Source organism: Gopherus evgoodei, chromosome 12 (genome assembly GCF_007399415.2).
Source record: "Gopherus evgoodei ecotype Sinaloan lineage chromosome 12, rGopEvg1_v1.p, whole genome shotgun sequence".
NCBI lineage: Eukaryota > Metazoa > Chordata > Testudines > Testudinidae > Gopherus > Gopherus evgoodei.
The window spans coordinates 11,231,658-11,251,490 of NC_044333.1; the positions used below are offsets into that span (position 1 = coordinate 11,231,658).

General features: G+C 40.6%; 1 protein-coding gene across 4 annotated transcripts in view; it reads left to right on the forward strand.

The window, feature by feature from the left end:
• ESRP2 (epithelial splicing regulatory protein 2) overlaps positions 1-19,833 on the forward strand; it is a 66,837-nt gene that overhangs the window by 45,489 nt on the left and 1,515 nt on the right. For 2 of the 4 annotated variants that reach the window (XM_030582077.1, XM_030582076.1), the window contains exons 12-16: positions 61-282; positions 1,810-2,008; positions 3,320-3,515; positions 4,321-4,498; positions 15,340-15,451. In XM_030582077.1, coding sequence (XP_030437937.1) covers positions 61-282; positions 1,810-2,008; positions 3,320-3,515; positions 4,321-4,498; positions 15,340-15,429 — 885 coding nt within the window. In that variant the 3' untranslated portion in view covers positions 15,430-15,451. The remainder of the gene's footprint in view (positions 1-60; positions 283-1,809; positions 2,009-3,319; positions 3,516-4,320; positions 4,499-15,339; positions 15,452-19,833) is intronic. The other 2 variants (XM_030582078.1, XM_030582079.1) reach the window with 2 other exon arrangements.

Below are 19,833 nucleotides of genomic sequence, written 5' to 3' on the forward strand. Positions count from 1 at the left end.
TATTTGCACCCCATAAGGGTTTTTAACTCTTATCCATTCACTTATGTTTTTTGCCATTAGGTGCTTAACAGATACTTGTCAACACCTCTCATCCCTACTCTTCCAACTCCCATCATTCCTGTCATCCCCCCGCCTTACACCATTGCTGCTGGCAGCATCCGTGACTGTGTCCGGCTCCGGGGCCTTCCTTACACAGCTGGCATTGATGACATCCTGGAATTCATGGGAGACGCGACAGCAGATATCAAACCACATGGAGTCCACATGGTCCTTAATCAACAGGTAACAGAACTTTGCAGGGAGGCTGGCTCACCTTCTGATTAAAGACCAAGCCTAGGAGTCAAACCCTGATCTCTCTTCCTGACTCTACCTCTGATCTTATGTGACCTTGCAAAAGTAGCTTCTCCTCTTTAATAAAACAGGGCTAGTGCTTACTGTGATCTTAGCACTGTGATGCTTTTAATAGCGACCACTGCTTCCTGCTGCATGAAGTCAGACATAAGGGTGGCAGGGGAGAGAGTTAAATTAAATCAATGATTCTGAGCTCTACTCCTTCCAGAATTGGTAGGGGATGGAACTGTGATCAGCTATCTGTACTCTGCACTGGTGGCTATCTTTAAATCTTCTCCCACAAGTAGGTCCAGTGCTGTGGGAAACAGAGGGTAGGAATGAGTCTTTAATAGCATCCCTGCTTAGCTACTGGGTTCACGGAACTGCAATGGGAACAGTGAGCCTGGTCTGGCTGCCTGAGCAGCAGCAGCACAAGATGGAACCACAAGCAGCTTTGCCCTGTTCCAGGGAGTTACCATAATAGCCCTACTTTTGGGTGTGGTCCACAGTAAGCCCTGGCTTTTATAGAGCAGCTAAATTGGAACTGGTTTGAAGATTAAATCTTAGCTTTTGTGAAACATTTTGGAAGAAAGAGAACATTTGTAGTTTGGTTTGAAAAGTCTCAAGATTTTGGAGGGTTTTGATGGAAAAGTGCTCATTTCTAATTCAAAAGTTGTGTTTGTTTTTTTGGGTTCATTTTAGAGGTTTACATTTTGTCTTCCCCCTCCAGCTTCTTCCATTTTTTTTTTTTGTACGAGTAGAAAACTGGGAGAATATTTTTTTAAATGAGTGTCTTTCTTCCCCCCTACTTTTTTTCTACTAAAGGGGAGGGAGTATATGAGAGAGAGAGAGAGAGACACACACACCCCTACAAATCAAAATTAAACAAATTATTTTTTAAAAAAAGGTGTTGAAAAATATTTTTCTTAATAAAAACAAATCATCATTTATTTGAAAAGCCATTTTTCATCAGGGTTTTTTTTCCTGTCTCTGAGAACAGCAATGGTGTTTTGTGCTCCATAGCATCACAAACCTGGGAATCAATTTGTAACATGGCTTTATGGTTTACTGAAGTAAGGCTTTAACTGTACTTTTATTGGCAAAGGAATTGGTAGTGTGGTGTTTTGCTTCCATTACTAAATATAACCAATGATTTAATGAAGTAAGTTTGGCCATTCACTCCTTGAAATTATTATGCTGCAGGGTTTCAATAAAGCCTTGGTCTTAACGTTTGTCTGAAATTCAGGCATACCTTATGCTTAGGGTGCCAACTGTCTAATCACACAAACCCAAACACCCTGGTCCTGGCCCTTCCCCACCCCTTCCCTGGGGCTCCGCCTGGCTCACTCCATCTCCCCTCCCTCCATCGCTCGCTCTCCACCACCCTCACTCACTTGCACCAGGCTGGGGCAGGGCAACTCTACTTATTGCTCTGGGAAGTTGAATGACTCTTAGCATGATCTGTTCCCGATTCCACAGGGACGACCATCAGGTGATGCTTTTATCCAAATGAAATCTTCTGATAGAGCCTTTTTGGTGGCCCAGAAGTGTCACAAGAAAATGATGAAGGACCGCTACGTGGAAGTGTTCCAGTGTTCAGGAGAGGAGATGAACTTTGTTTTAATGGGTGGCACTTTAAATCGTAGTGGCTTATCCCCACCGCCATGTAAGTTACCATGTAAGTCTCCAGTTCTTCTGCTCTCTGCTGCTAAAGGCTGATATGTGGTAGGTGCTCAAGCTCTGTGGCCTTTCATCTTTTTTACTTGGGTTTTGCCGTGATCAATAATCATCCATCTGTATATAGTTGAGATTGGAAGTTGTTCCCTTGGGCAATAATGGGAGTGATTGAAGCATTTTTATTATGTTTTCGGTGGTGAATAGATGTCAGAGATGCCTTGCCAGTGAATATGTTGCGCACTTTTGCTTTTATGGGTGTACTGTTCTTCTGAGCTCTGCAGTAGATTTGCCTGTAGTGAAACCTGTTTGGAATTGGATTATTTTGTTTTCAAATTGGAAGACATTCTTTACTATAGCTGCCAGTGAATGTTCTTGCTATTCTGCCTCTGAGCATTGAGAAGGTGCTACTCTTGGGGATAGCTTGTTTTTGAAGGAAACATCCATTGGGATATATTTCTAATGGAGTGTGTGGTGGGGGGGTGAAATTGGATGGATTTTACTGGCTGTCATCTGTGAACAGTATTACTATCCCTACTATGTACTGAACACTTCCAGCAAATGACAATTTATCTCTTTCTTAAGAATATATAAATACTACAATGATTATAATTTAACATTTGGGGCTTTACTGTGGGCTGATGATTTCCATTCAAACTTGTTTGATTACCCAATCACAATGTGGATATGTTCCAAACATTAAATTATAGATGGCCAAATTTAAAAAAAAAATAAAAGCAAGGTGTGCAGTCGCATGCTTAATCTTTGTATGAAAAACAGGTATCTGTGCATGCAAATGAATTTAATTAGCCATTTGTATTTACAATATCCTGATAAGCATATCAGTCTGCAGTAGTTGCATGCAGACTGTCGGTTGAGAATTGAAGGTACACTTGTGTACCTAGCTTCTTTGAAAATCTGTCCCACAGAGAGCAACTTCTGCTAGAAGGAACAGAAGTATGTGGGCACACATGTGCGTTCAATACCCTGCATTATCTGTTCACGTAGCTTCATACTTTCTTTGGCTAACTGTGCAGCTTTCTAGTATCCATTTTAATATGGCTGAGGCAACTCATCTTCATGCACTTGGTAGGTATTGTTTATTCCAAGTATCCCAGAAATCCTGTCATTCGTGTTGACATGATAGGTGTTTCCACTGAGAGGGTTTAGAGCAGATGTGTGAGCTTTAGTTCATTGTGGTCAGATGCTCTTAGCGTGGATAATACTCACGGAATAAATAAATCTTCTCCCATCTTGTTCCCACCCCAGGCCAATTCCTGTTTTGATGGGTCAGTTTTTCTGGTTTGTTTTTTAGGTCTTTCTCCACCAGCGTATGCTGCTTTCCAAACAGCCGCAGCAGTGATCCCAGCAGAAGCAGCACTTTACCAGCCACAAGCCCTGTTATCAACAACCAGGACTCCCCAGGCTTCTGCTGCTGCCCCTCCAACTGTTACCTACTACCCGGCTCAGGCTGCTCAGCTTTACATGAACTACACAGCTTACTATCCCAGGTACAGTGGGGCTTGGTTGCCTTCTGCTACTTGATCTCAGAATCCATTTCTTTATAGAAAGGAAACTATTGGGTCACCTGTGCGTCCCTTTAATTTGTGTTTCTGATCTTGACAGTCCTGAGAGTTGCTGACGTTTATCAACAGGGACGATGACTGCTTAGGTGGCCTCATCTAGGCCTCTTAATGGGGCTTAGCTTTTGCCGGAGGGAATCAAGCCTCCTTCAGGCAAGCAAGGATGTTTTAGACACTTGGTATGTCTACAGTTTTATGTGAGATGTGATTGCAACCCAGTAGTCATACCAGCGCTTGCTTTAATCAGCCAGCGTGGCTAAAAATAGCATTGAACACATGCTGGCAGAGCCTTCAGCATGGGCTATACAAGCCTACCCAGAGCCCTGGGTACATACTCGCGTTCATAGCCCCTGCCAGTGTCCATGACACCTCACCTTCATGGCTATTTTTAGCCGTGTCTGCTGGGGGGTAAGCCTATGCAAGCTGCAATCCCATCTCCAGTTGCAGTGTAGACATATCCATTGCCAGTTTTTTAAATAGCCAGCTTATTATACTAGGAAGAGCCATTATCTGCTTGCCTGGTGGTTTAGAACTGTTGATTGGTATTTACTCTGATGTAACACTTCCTAGGTTTGCGGTAGGGTTGGGAATGAAGAGCATTCAGGAGCTCTTCCCCTGAGCTAATATTGAATCTTCAGTGAAATTGATCCACCTCAAACCTTTCTCCTACCCCAAGCCCTAAAGCCACCCATTGGTCACTGATAACCATTCTGCCTCACTCTTTCCTTTTCAGTCCTCCAGTATCGCCTACCACGGTGGGGTATATTGCAGCTCCTCCTGCAGCAGTAGCAGCTGCTGCCTCAGCCACACACACTCCAATGCTGCCCCAGCCTGGAGCTTTAGTTCGTATGCAGGGCTTGCCTTATAACACAGGAATGAAGGAAATTCTCAGTTTCTTCCAGGGATACCAGGTTAGTATCCAGTCCCTGTCATCAACATCTGCCTTTCTGTGACTTGGACTTCTGATAGCTATTGTTCTGTGTCAATCTTAGTAAATCTTGGCTTTGGGAAAAAGAGGAAGGGACCTGCTGGCTATGCATTCGTTGTCGTATGGGCCACAGCTGCACTGCACACCACTGGTGGCAGAGGGTAGGGTGCATGTAGCTACACGCTGCAGTGAAAAGCCTGCTGAGGCTACACTGCAGTGTGTAGTTAGTTACATGTGTCAATAAAAGGCTCTGGCAGAGAGGAGGCAACCAGGAGCTGCTGGAAACTTTCTCCACTGCCTCCCCGCTGCCAAAGCCTTTACCCACCACCATAGTCTTTCCCTGCAGTGGGGAAAGGCTCTGGCATCAGGGAAATAGCAACACAGTGCAGAGTAGATGTACCCATGGTCAGCCAATGGTGGTGCATTGCATCATGGGTAAGGCAATTTTTACAATCAGCACATCCCAAAATATATTCATGGACATTTCATTTTTGTCAATTATAGCAATTCTGATTTTTTTCTCTTCAAATGTTAGATGCATGACCTAGTGGTCGGAGCACAGGTGTGAATGATGATTTCAGCATTGAAAGGCTCCCTCTGTGACCTGGGTGGGGAAGAATTGAGATGTATCTGTAAAATGAGGGTGATACCAATCTACCTACCTACTTCAGAGGCATTTTACAAGGCCTAACATATTTTGCTGTTGACTGGAATTAATCCTCCAAACCATGATTTACCTTGAACAAATGCTCTATACACCATCAGTAGTTATCTAAATAATTATCAAGTGAACTGAATTCCAGTTAATGGGTAAGTGAGCATCAATCTACCATATATATTTTTTAAAAGATGAAGAACCTGAGCTGCATCCATGGGATAGCCACATATTTGAATGTGTAGATTAGTATTCCCTGCATCTTCCTGCACACATCAGATGAGCTTTGTTGATATGCCTGCTATCTAAATCTCTCTTCTGTAGCTGAATACTTGCAAAGGCAAAAATAAAATCATTCAGGAGATAATTTAATGTCTGTAAATAGCAATAAATGGTACAAATTCCAAACCTTTGATAGTAGGGATTAAATTGTACTGAAACATTGGAAAAATGAAAAATTTGATATAGCTTACATTAGATCTCAAACTACCATCTGTGTGGCTTATAAATAGACTGTCCAGCCACACCAGCCCTGTTTCTGACTTTTACTGTCCTTTAGAGACTGCAATGCAGATGGGTTGGGGGTTTTTCTTGTTGGACAGGGGCAAACTTCAGGCAAGGAAAACAGTCAGAATAAGGAGGCAATCGTAAGTTAATTTCTCCAAGATTCTTCTAAGTCTATAGTAGACTGTTTTTGTAATGCATGGTATCAGCTATGTAATCTTGTTTGGGCCACAGAAAACACTTAGCTATATATCCTAGGAGAGATCTCTCTGATAATTAGGATGGGAAGAAAACCAGGTCTTCTCCAGAACTAGTGTTGCTTAAACAGTGGAGATGGCCTCTTTGGTGGTATTGAAATCATATTGCTCTGGTCTTGGTAATTCAGAAAGAATTTTGCAGATTTTACACAGTTTGGGGAATTAATGGCTTTAAAACCACAAAGCTCTTGTGTAAATCAAGCACAGCCTCTTGAATTCTGCTAAGAAATTAATCAGCTGTGTTTTTCATTTTGTCTCAGAAATTTTCTTCTAAGGAGAAGTTCAAACCAAAGTAATGTGTACCTGTTTTTTGAGATATGACAGTGACTCTTCAGCTACTACTTATTCATTTGTATTGATTTTAATTAACTTTTTAAAACTACATTTATTTTTATTTTCATTTGTTCCCTGCTAGCTTTTAATATGAGATTCTATTTTGAGAATGTAGAATTATGTCCTGCATCAAAACCTCAGAGGAAAAGTAACAAGAAAATATGTGAAATTAGACCTGCCCCCATTCGTAGATGGGACTGTATAGGCAATTGTTTGTAGATCAGTGAACTTTCCACTTCTGATAGCTGGGTGTTATTAACTAAATCTTATATTTATAGTTTACAGGTTTCAGTTCTGTTGCTTAATTTGCCCCTTCGATCTCCTTAAATGGAAAGTAGCTTAAAGTGTGTGTGTAGCATAATTAAAAATTTTAAATGTATAGGAATGTGTTTATAAATCAGAACTAGATGTATACTCCTATTTTAACCTGTTCTCTAATCACAAGAAATAAATCCCTACCCTACTCCACCCAAAAATAATTTTAAAAGTGAAGCTCAGTCATTATGACATTTAAGAAGCTGGTTTTGGGTGTGTCTTTCATCATTTGCCCAGTTGAATTATCTTTCTAGAGTTTGAGATGAGGAACACAGCAAGATATTTAAAAGTTTACGCATTTTACTGTCATCAGCTACTGCTGATCAAAGAGAGTGACTGATTGAATTAAGTCTTTAGAAAATGCTGCCCTGAGTAGATCAGGGATCAGAATCTTGTGAAGGAGCTGAGAAATCACTACATGATACATGTGCTAGTCCAGGTTTTTTATTTACACACGCCCACGCACGCACACACTCCTGCAGTAATCTGGAAAAATACTTTTGTAAGTAAAAGGTCTGATGACTTATTGTGTTGGGACAGTGTTTTGTCTCTGGTAAGAAAATCTAACATTATCTCCTCCCTCCCTCTCCCACTCCCCCATTTCTTCTCTTTCTACTGCTACCCAGAGGATGTATTGAACGATGCTTCTGGTCCTTTATAAAGTGAGCCCTTGTTAACCACCATTGGCATGGGTATGATCTTAATCCCTTTGTGAAAATAATTGAAGTTGATTTTCAGTGGACGCGGAAATTGGATCTGAGATGCTGAGAACAAAGGGTGATTTTTATCTTTTGTGTATTCCTGTCTGAAAGGGATGAGTTCAGTTTTATTTATTTTCTGCTGTTTCCTTGTCTGAATCTCTTTGGTCTTCAGGGGCTTCATGGACTGCATGTATGTACATGTTGCTACTTAACTGAAAGCAGCTTTCACACCAGACCTGCCTCATAAGGGAGATACTCTTGGCTTACCATGTGCTTGAACAAGCTGGTCTCAACATCAGTACATGCTTCCAACAGTAGATGGTGTTAAAATTATTATTCAGTATTTTCATCAGTTTGACTATTAGTGTTGGCTTCTTTTATTTAATAGCCCAGTAAATTGGTTTCATCCTTATAGCACCATCAGATGCTCCTATGATTTTTTTTAAATTAAGAATTCCTTCATCACAGTTAAACATACATGATGCTTTCAGTTAACTTCACAAAAAATCTACAGAGCAGTTAACAATTTTTTTTTTTGGAGATGCTTGAAAAAACTCTCTCTATTGTATTGCAATGTGCGATACGCTTCTGAATGTAAACGTTTAATGCTAGCATGTTACCATCCAATAATTCATGATGTAGCTTATGATTATTGTATTGCAGTAAATCCTGGGGATCCCATCATGGCCCAGGATGCCACTGTGCTGAGCATTGTACAGTTAACAAAAAGACAGTCTCTGCCACAGATAGCTACACTCTAAGACTGTCTACTCTAGCGCTCTTGTTGGCAAAACTTTTGCTGGTGAGAGGCGTGGAAAAAAAAATACCCCTCTGACTGACGTAAGTTTCACTGACACATGCGCCGGTGTGGACAGTGCTACGTTGGTGGGAGAGGTTCTCCCAACGAGGCTGTCGCCGCTCATTGGGGGTGGTTTAATTATGCCAGTGGGAGAGCTTTTTCCTGCCGGCAAAGAGCACTACACAGGAGACCTTACAGCGATGCCGCTGCAGTGGTCTGTAGTTTAGATGTAGCCTAAGTATAAGACAACAGCCAATCGGAGAATTTAGATAGACAGAGGGGAAACACAAGGAAATAATGAGACCATACTGGTCAGCATGATTGGCAGTGGCCTCAGCACATCAGCTCCCTAATTATTTGTTAAAATTTTTGAAGGGATTTGGAGGAGGACTATGAGTCAGTCTGGATATTTACTGCGAGCTCCTATCATAACTTGAAAATCTTCTACTTCAAGGAGAACTGAATTTCTGGAATTTATTTTTAAAAATAAAAATCTACTCTTCAGTTCCTGAAAATGTGTCTCTATCAGGGAGAAGGAATGGGGGAAACCTGGGTGGTTGACTATATTCAGCACTAGTAAACTGTACAGTTAGGTCACTGCAGCACAACACTCTAAACAGCTGTCACTAAAGTTGAGAGGAATTAAGGAAATGGTAAGTGAATGATTGGAGAACAGCCATTAGCACTTGTAGAAACAGTGATGTTTTTATGCAAGGGTAAATAAATACCAAGTAAGCAAAGGTACTTTTTGCCTCTATCTTTAGTTATTTATGTAACATGTATTTGCTAAATCTGCTGTGTATTGTGCACTTTAGCCTTACATTTGCTTATTGGTTAATTCAGCTTCTCATGATTACTAACTGAACCAATGAGATTAAGGGGAATGTTCCAAGATGCCAAGAATAATCCAAGCTTTTGATGCTTGCTACTTTCATAGGAATGTGTGTGCCATTAATAGAATTGTGGTACTCTGGAATAGAAAGCAGATTTATCAACCCAGGTAGCCTGGATGTCAGTGTAGTCCTCTTCACTAGGGCATTGTGTTTCATTCAGAACTACAGTCAGAAATGATATGAGCTGGGAAGACTGACTTTGAGGGATCGTAGTTAACATCTGAAAATTGCTTAAAGCTTGTGAGAGTTTGTCCCTACTTGCTGAAACAGGGCCAGGTTGGAAACCTGGTGGCTGTTTTACTGTTTTTATATAGGATAGGCTTAAAATAAAATGAATATCTTTTAAACCTATACTGGGTTTATGTATACCATTCCTTATGTGAAGCTATAGAGGGTTTTGCAATGTATTAATCCTCTGAGTCTTCATAGACACAGAATTCAAGGCTAATTGCTTTTTTAAAAAAAGCAGCAATGAGGCAGTGGGGGGAAATGGATGGATGAATGGCAAAATTCCAAGAGCTTTAACAACTCATCTATCTCTAATATCAGGACAGCAGACTTCACTTTTGCTGACTTCCCCTGGATTAAGCTTTGCCTGACATGTATGTTTGAACAAAGAAAGTATTCTCTGTTTCCTATGGGTCCTTTTTGAAATCTGACACCTTTCACAGTCCTAGGGGGATAGCTTCTTCATCCATGTCTATTGCATCCTCTAGTTGCCAATTCTAGTCACAAAACCTTCTGGGGTGGGGGTGGGAGGGAATAGTAGGGGTGGGAGAATAGCCTCACTTAGCGTAGCTTTGCAGAAAAGCTAGCAAGCAGTAGATAATACACCTCTATCCCGATATAATGCTATTCTCAGGAGCCAAAACATCTTACCACGTTATAGATGAAACTGCGTTATATTGAACTTGCTTTGATCCGCCAGAGTGCACAGGCCCCACCCTCCCCCGAGCACTGCTTTACCACGTTATATTCAAATTCATGTTATATCAGGTCACATTATATCGGGGTAGAGGTGTATTGTATCACTTTCCCCATCTAAAATGGAACACAGCTGTAGCTCACAGACATATACTGCTTTGGTTCTGAATTTAGATTGATCTTTCAGTTGGAAGCACTGTCCACAAGGAGAGAGCCTCTCTCAAAATTGGGATAGTAAATTTTGCTGTTTACCATTGCTGTCAACTAGCTGCTTGTCACACTTTAAGCAATTCAGTTAATGGCACCACTATTGTGGTGGGTAATTGGAATGACACAGGTCTCTCCTTTTACTACCTCTTCCACCAAACATTTAAGCTTGTCTCTGCTGCTGTATTTTGGCACTTTGATTCAATACCAAATAATCTAGACTGAATCAGAGTCTCAGACATTTAGGGATTCCTCCCCTCCCTAGGACCTATTCTCTGGTGTGGGTTCATATTTTCAGAGGAGACTTTCCTAGCGAACTCTTCTGGTGACTTGCCCTGTAAATCCAGAATAGAATTGCTACAGCTGCATTTCTGCAGTGGCCATTTTGCCTCTAACAACTGCAAGTTGCACCTCCTTTCTAGCTGGAAACTATTCTTAGCTCCTATTATGTTTCCCCTTAATTTCCCTATTTCCTTAGGGCTTAACTAAAATCAGTTTCTAAACCATTTAGTTAAATCAGTGCACAAATGGTGTGTAGCCAAGCCCTTATTCCTGTTTAGGTGGCAGATACTTGCAGAGGCACTAACATAAGGTGAGGGGAAAATGGAATTCAGGAGGGCTAGTAATGCAGTGATAGTAATGCATTAACTTTTTTGCTTCTAAAGATTTAGGTTCAAATTAATTTTTTAGGAAAGGAATGAAAAAGCAGCATGATCTCCTCAGGAAGCAGCACAGGTGATCTCTGCATAAGATGATAGGCTAGCACAGCAGAATTATTGCGGGTCAAAAATTAGTAAATGTTGGAAAAGCTGTGTGAAGGATGCTTGTGATATTGTTTATATATCATATGTCTCAAACTAACCTTTGAAACAGTAGAGGGAGTATTTTTCAGTCAGAGAATGTGACTCTTGGGATGGACTGAGGTAAACCAGGAAATGTAATAGCCCCTTGGTTACTGCTAGTGAGGGAGAGTTGACTCCACCTAGACGGTACATGGGTTTTCAACTCTTGGTTCAACTTTCCCTTGGAACATGAAGTACTACTTACAGTGCTGTAACTTGCCACTCAAAAACCGTAAAACCCTCTTACCGAGGAACTGCAAGAAAACAGACTAACATGGAGCAGAGAGAAAGAAACAATGTTACAAGAATGTCTCTTTAAATGTAGAGTGCAGGATCAAGTAATCGTAGAACTCTACTTTGTTTTAACAGTGTGGACCTGAGACACAGAACTTAACCTTTGTCAACCAAGGGATGGATTAACTTTCTTTTCTCTCTTTTACATTTACATTTTTGCCAGTTCATATTAGGACACTAGAAAAGACGTACTGAGTCTGGAAATCCTCTTGATTTGATAAACAGGGTTGCTTCTATCTCCTCCCTCAGCCTTCATAAATCTAGATTTCTGACGGCGACTTCTCAGTGTGAAAATCCTACTATCAGTCTCATTAGTCAATAAGAGATTGATCCTGCTCCCATATAAAATGATTCAGCCTTACCTTTGCTTTCTGAAAGGATCAACTTGTTCCCCCTATTCAAACTGGCTTTGCTACTCACCGAGCATCCGCTTCCCTTGGTACCAGTACTCTATTCCTACCAGATGCACTTTTCACCCACTCTGTCTTTTATCTGTGGCCACTCTGTGGTGTATCTTGCCATTTTTTTTTCCTAGCCTGTAAAGATTCACCACTTGCTATTACTTGGCATTACTTTCTGCTTCCAAGTTACCCTCTTGGTGCGAACTTTACTCTATACCTGGCTCCAATCCTACCTACCCACTGGAAGACTCATAGTACAGGTGGGCACACCATGTACCATTTCCTGCTGCCCTTGAGATGAAGGTCAAATGTGAGGAATCCTTTAAAGAAACCCCCACAGTGGTGATGTGTGTGCAGCCTCTTCTTGGCTCTTTTCATGTGCCTCTCCCCACTAACTTCAGTTGGACTTGATAGCCACCTCAGGGTGAAAAAGGAATCGTTTTGTCACTGACAGATTGATTTTTCCTTTATATTTTTCTTCAATCTAAGAAGCAGCTCCCTCTGCTTCATCTATATCAATAAACTAGACTGTTCAGTCAAATAGAGGAAAAAGAGACACTGGCTGATGGAAAAACATCTTCAATAGATGCTTGGTTTGTTGATGAATAATTGGATAACAGGGGTCAGCTGCTGCTGCCAGGCAGTTAACAATAAGCTCTCCTCAGAAACTTGCAGTTTTCTGAGTGAGTTAAAAATGCCCACTGAAGAGAGTGCCTTTGAAAATGCAACATCTATATTCAGGTTGGATGTGTTGAGGCCAAATTTGATATGTCACTGGATTTATAAAGCTTTTCGAAATGACTTCCGGTTCTATGAGTTCACAGCTGATTATCTTATCTGGGATTTTCAGACTGGCTTATCTGCCATTGATTGCAATGGAAGCAGAATTTTTGAATTATTTGAAAATTCACCTTTTGCCCATATGAATGAACAAAGGCAAAGAACATGCTATTGTACACGCCAGCTTTTCAACAGCAGGAAATGGGTTTTGGCAGTAGTTTTTTAGCTATCTGCTTCTGAGTTGGTGGGGAGGGATAGCTCAGTGGTTTGAGCATTGGCCTGCTAAATCCAGGGTTTTGAGTTCAATCCTTGAGGGGGCCATTTGGGGATTGGTCCTGCTTTGAGCAGTGGGTTGGACTAGATGATCTCCTGAGGTCCCTTCCAACCCTAATAATCTATGATTCTATGTAATGTTGCTTTTTGTCATCTGTACAATATGTGGCATTGGATGACTTCTGGCAAGTCCATAATAGTGCAGTTTTACATTATTGTGTAATTATTTCACAATCTCAGATTGGTAGGGGACTGGTAAAGCAGAAATACTGAGCCTAAATTAAGAGGCTTAATGCTAATTACATGTCCCTGCATTCAAAGCTAGCAACACTGATATTCCACTTTGGACACCTGAGCTGACCTCAGGTTCTTCCACTTTTGGTCATCCAGTCCAATAGTAGTGTACCTTGGCCTTGCTCATTTAGGAGGCTTCTGAAATATAGGCAACATCTGAAATGCTCATTTAATGCTCTATCTCAAGTCTTTTGGAGTAGCTGTCATTTTCTCACTAGAGACCTAGTTTCTTGTTTGACCTCACCTGTTGCATTATTTCCCTAACTTGATTAACAATAATGCCTTTTTGTAATTTTTTTTTAAGCTGGAGCTGTTCAGAAGCACTTACTGCTCCACAACCTCTGTTTAATTACTGTAACTTAATACAATCTCTCCTTTTACATGTCTGTCCTCTAAATAAAAAACTCTATAAAAAACCCACCACAATATTTATTCAAGTTTCCTGCACACTTGAGCTTATGCTTTATACCAATCTCTCTTCTTGCCGTTTCTGATACACTGTAATTTTTCCATACCTCATTTTTCTTGTTGCTTATGCATACTTTAAAAAAAAAATATTCTCACTAGAGGCTACAGGGCTTTACCTACTGCAAATCTGCTGATAATCTAGTATCTAAAGTATGTACTATATTGAGACATTCCTTCCAAAGAACAAACTTACTTTTTGTAGATTGGTTTCAAGGGCAGGTCTGGTAGCTGATAATTAATATTTGCTCAGCCTGGTTGCCCTGGTAGAGACTATCTAGAAAAAACTTCTTACGTTTGTTTGTACTTAATGGAGTGGGTCTAGAGGTGAAGGCGGCTAGAAATCTGTAGTGAAGATTATGGGGGTTCTTTCTCTTATGGTGTTTGGGCTCTTGGATGTTGCTCTGTGTGGTAGATGTATTATGTGTTCTTTAAATTTCACTATAGGTGGCTATAAAGTGTTTTTTTATTTTCTTTTATAAATACAATATTTATTCTTCCCTATAAACTGGCAGGAGACATTTTCTGTATCAAAAGAATGAAAGGGCAGCATAGCAATAGAACTTGTGTGCTTGGGGATAGTGTAATCTGCCAATGCATGTAAAGGAAGCCATTTCAAAAAAGAAAATTCTGCTTCTTATTGCAGAAAGGACATAATGTAAACCAGGTTATGTGTACCTCTTTGCTGCAAAGTAGCATTCCAGTAGTCTCCACAACATATTCAGGTGTTCTCTGGGATTTGTTTCTTTCCGGTATGTGTGCTTCTAGAGACATTCTATATAAACCAGCATTTGGTCTCATCAACCAAGATCTGTTTTCTGACTTTAGACACAGACTTGCACCATCCCCTATAACAACACGCCCTTCTCATGCATGGTTAAGATCTTTGACCTGACTCTTCTCTCTCAGGCCTAGTCTATACACGGCTTTTGTAGTAGGGTTGCCAATCTTGGTTGGATGTGTTCCTGGAGATTTCATCATCTGACATGATCTTTCATCTTCTGGAGACTCCAGGACAATCCTGGAGGGTTGGCAACCCTATTTTGTACTGATATAACTTTATTGGTTAGTGATGTGATTTTTCTTTTTACCAAAATGGCTATACTGGCACAACCCCTGTTTGGACTCAGTTATATCCATATAAAAGTGCTTTACACTGATATCGCTTGTTCTCCTTCCTATATGGCGTAAGCTTCACCTATACAAGCACTTTTATACCTGTATAAATGTATCCACACTTGGGAGTTGTATGACTTTAGCTATGCTGGTGTTAGGCACAGACGTATAACTTTGGCTTTTGTGTGCGGACAACGCCTCCCGCTGGCTTTTCACCAGGGTAACTCTCTCTGTACTTCAGTGGAGTTAACTTCTTATTTACACTCCTAAGTAAGATCAGAATTCAGACCTTGGTCTCTCCTAATCCTTCCTCTCCTCACGTCAGTTTGTGCAATCTAGAAAGCATGTGCTCCAATTCCTATGAGATTCTCTGCTGTAACATAGTATAGCTCTCTCTGATACATAGACTTTGTCATTTGTTACCTGGCACATCATTTCAATATCTACTTGCTGCTGTTCTATGAATATTAAGGAAAAAAGGGTATTTGGTTGTTTAAATTTCCTTATTAATGAAGACTTGCATTACAAAAAGCTAGTATATGCAGTATATAATCTCCCCCATATTTCTTCCATAAACCTATCTCCAACCAATTCTTCAAGTAATGTATTTTACTGATTGCATATAAGCTGTGTGTGTCAAATTCACTTTGTCTCCTGCCAGTTACTGTAGCTGATGCTCTTAATTAAGGTTGCAAATGTAGTCTGTGTGGCTTGCTGTACAAGAACTGTACCTTCTATTGCTGATTATCGTGTATCACACTTGTACTGTAGTATGCACCTGATGACTACAATGGCCTTATTCAGCTGAACGATCAAGCAAGGAGTGTGTTACAAGCACCGAAAGAGTGGGTCTGTTTGTAACTGTTTGTAACTTCCAAAGAAGGTAAGATGGGATGGCAGAAGCTGGGTCTCCAATGGTGAACGGGAAGGGAAATGAAGGGCTTGGTGATGTGGAGATTGTTTTTCCTTCCTAGCTTGTGTTTGGGAACCTTACTCTAACCTTCCCTGCTCCTGTCCTATTAAAAAAAAAAAATCAACTAATCTGGTGAAACTGAGGCTACTCCTGTGATCTGTGGCTGATGGGACAGCAGTGGTAAATGGTGGAGGTTATGTGACAGCTTGGCTTTGTGCAAAGAAATTTCTGTTAAACTTTCACAGTGGTTTATTACCATTTGCTGAGTGCTCCATCTGAGGCTTTTAGCCCAGGGCTTTTATTCTTGTTTGTTTGAACATAGCAAGAACATTTCTTCTAACCTTGACTTCAACAAAAAGAGGAAGACACTCTTTTTTTTTTCTTTTTTTAAACCCTCTCCCCGCCTTTCTCCATCTTTCTTAGACTGCAAAGTTGTCTAGAAATGAATGCTTCTCAGATATCTCCTGCTCACTTTGCACCAGTGAGATCCCTATTCTTTAGAATGGGTCTGGAATGTTGCTCTGTCAATAAGGGTGTTTGTTTTCTTTATATGTGTGAGTAAACTTGCTAATGGTGAACTATCCCAGTTGTCCTTTGCAGTCTGATCCCGGCTTTCCCAATACACGCTTACACTTTGGCCTCTGAGCTGGGACTTACAAATCATTCACATATAGTAAAGGTAACAGACATTTGAAAAGTGTAATGGATATTGATTAAACTACTAAATCCTTCAATTAAACTATTAACAAAAAAAAGCATATAATTATTGAAAAAATTTGTGCAATTTGAGGGCACAAAGCAATATTAAGATACCTTTATTATTATACTGTAGGTTCAAAGTATTCTTCTGATTTAACAGTATGAGTGGAACAACTTCAGAAATTAAAAGAAAACAAAGTAGGAGAGGGGAGGCAGTTTATCTCTGGAGCCTGGAAACTTTGGTTACCACTTCATGATGAAATTCACTTTTGCCCAGGGCCCACCTGAGATATGTATCTCTTAAGCCCTCAGGTCCATAAGCTTTGTACAGGCTCTCTGTTGAATGCTAGAGCACTAAATTATGTATTGCTTCATTCCCATGTAAAAAGTTTGCTCCTGAGCCTTAAATACTAAGGCCATGGCTACACTGGCGCTTTACAACGCTGCAACTTTCTCGCTCAGGGGTGTGGAAAAAAAACACCCCCCTGAGCGCTGCAAGATACAGCGCTGTAAAGCATCAGTGTAAACAGTGCCGCAGTGCTGGGAGTGTGGCTCCCAGCACTGCAAGCTAAACTCCATGAGGATGTGGAGTACATGCAGCGCTGGGAGAGCTTTCTCCCAGCGCTGGCGCTGCGACTACACTCACACTTCAAAGCACACCCGCGGCAGCATTTTGAAGTTTCCAGTGTAGCCATACCCTAAGTTAACCAACTTTTTTTTCCCTAAAGACGCTTAGATTTGTTTTTAAAAATAATTATTCTAATACTTTTTGGAAGAGAAACCAAAGCAATCATTTAAGAGCTCAAATGGTACTATTTTAAATTATGCATTTAAATGTTCTGCTAATGTCCAAGTTTTTTCAGTGCAGTGATAAGTGACACAACTTTATGCCTCTGCCTTGATATTAATAATAATGAATTTTGGCATTTGTGTGGTTGTAATGCATAATTCTAATATGACCTAGAAAGTATTAATGACTTCCATAATATCAAGTGTCTCTCTTTTAAAAATCCAGCTGATTAGTTCTGCTGGTCCCCCTTCCCCCATAGGTATAATATCATTTGGAAACAGATGACTTACAAAGAGTTGAGTTAATAGGTCATTAGGTTAGAGCGGCTTTTCTGTAAAGCCATTTGTATCAAGGCCTTCGTATGTGTGTGATTTCACTATAAAATATCACTCCTGCTGGGGAGCAGTCACCTGAAGGCTGTGTGGTGTAGTGTTTAGAAGAGCTCGGACAGCAGAATCTCTGGTTCATTCTGAGCAGATACATAGACACTCACTGTGATCCTGGGCAAGTTATTCACCCGCTCTCGTGTATCACTCGTATCATCTGGAAAATGGGGTTAATAACTGGGCCTTGCTACAGCCAGATGGGAGCTGAGTTATCTCAGACTAAGAGACTACAAAATGAGTGGCGTAGCCTTGGGTACCGTGTATGAACATCTCTGGTGCAAACCACCCAAAGAGAATAAATATTTGCCACGATGTGTGAGTACATCATTCTCGTCCTCTGAATGAATCTTCAGCTGTAATTCCCAAAATTAATACATTTACGTAAGGCATCTACATTAAAACCATAGGTTAGTGTCTTAAAGTGAACACAAATGAGCTTGGAAAAGAGTTAATCAAACATAGGCAACTCTGCCTCTTGCAGAACCTGCAGCCTGTTCTGTTGGCCTTCCATACAGTTTTTCCTGCTACTGATGTTGCTTGTTCCAAAAAAAAAAAAAAAAGGGGGGGGGGGGGAGAAGCACACTTCCTACTATCATAACTACACTATTTTTTTTCTAATACGTTGATTTAAAAACCAAAACTGCTACAGGAACTGCTTTTTTGTTGTCTCCTGTGCTCAGTGGTGTAACCATAATTCCCATATGCTCTCACTGCATTTGCGTCTGGAGACTAAAACTGACTGACCTCGATATACTGTAGCCATGACTGTAGCCAGCGGTTAGCAATCCCAGGTATAGGTGCAAAAACGTTTTAAAACAGATCCAATACAATTTTGTCAGTGGTTCTACCCAAATGAAGTGCTTCTTCCTCTTTAAGTGCATTAGTAATCTGAAATCTATTAATCTGATTTCTAAACCTAATCTGGGCTTCTTACAGGAATTTTTGTATAAGGTTCTTGAATATTTTTCAGCATGCTGCTTTCCTAATTCACTTTGTTTCTGGAGGGAGAAATGTATCAGTATTATATGGATCTAATAGTGTCTGTGCTCACTGCCCTGTTAAGTACCTCTAGTTCCTAACATGATTTGTTGCTTATAACTTCAGGCTGCTTTTATTGCCTACCAAGCATTTGGTGAGTGAAGTTCTGGTATGTGCTGGCTTTAGTTCTACATGTCAGAATATAAAGTTTCTCAGAAATTAGTATGGGAGGTAACCAAAAAGTGAGCATTTTGCCATTTATCTTACTGTAACAAGCATATATGGTAGCATCATTTTTTGGGGAGGGATGCAAATGTTTTTCCTCTTTAAATCTGAAGGATGTAGACTCCACAAAGCAAGTATTACGCTTGATCTCTTTCCCCCCCCACCTTAAACTGTGGTGTTCTAACTTAGCAAGTGTTTGTGTTCTTTCTGGCAATGAGTTGACCCCATCTTAAGTTTCCAGCAAATGAATCTCTTGTATTCAGAGTTTTTGCTGCTTCAACTTTTGATTTCTTAGCTTGGTTCAGATTTATTAAATCAAATATACAAATGAGATTTCCAAATTTACCCTGCAAGGGCTTCCAGGATGTCTGGTATGGGGGCACAGACAAGCTCAGGCACATCTGCCGAGTGGATTTTATACTCAATATTTTAGGGTTAAGTCCTTGAACACACCATGGCCCGGATGTCAACCCAAGTAGATTAACTACATTGACAGAACAGTATCATTTCCCACCACTCTTTCCGCCCTCTTCCCTCCATATTAAAGGCTCCTTTGATTCAATTGAAGTACTACAACTTTTACTTCTCTGGTTCTGGGGGCTAATTTAGTTCTGTTAATTCTCATGCATCTTCTCCTCTCATTCTGCTCTATCCATACTTCTCTTTCTGGTGTCACTGTCTTCCTTATTTTCTTTTGGGTTAGTATTCATGATGCTTTAATAGCCCTTTCTGTTTTGTTTGGCCAATGAGCCAGGTAGCACAAGCACACTTCACTGCAGGCTGAGGTTTCCTTCCTTGCTTTGCCTATCATTTACTAAATTTGATATCTCTTCTGTCTTGGGCTAGTCCACACTTCAAACTTAGGTCAACATAGCTACAATGCTCAGAGGTATGACAAATTCATACCTTGAGTGCTGTAGCTATGCCAACTTAGCCCACGGTATAGATGCAACTAGGTCGATGGAAGAATGCTTCTGACAACCTAGCTACCATCACTTGAAGAGGTGGCGTTCCTGCAGCAATCGAAAAACCCCTTCTGTCACTGTTGTCTGCATCTATACCATGTGGTACAGTGCAGTAGCTATGCCACTGTAGTGCCCATAATGTAGACACATGGTCTTGCTAACCTTAAATCTAAGTAATCTGCAGTACTTCTGTACTGGACTGTCCTCCTGGAGCTACTTTTGAATCTTTCTGACTCGTACACCAGCAGAATTCAAGTTCCTTCTGCTATGAACTAAAAAACAGCTCTCAGTTCAGTCTTCAGTCCTTTA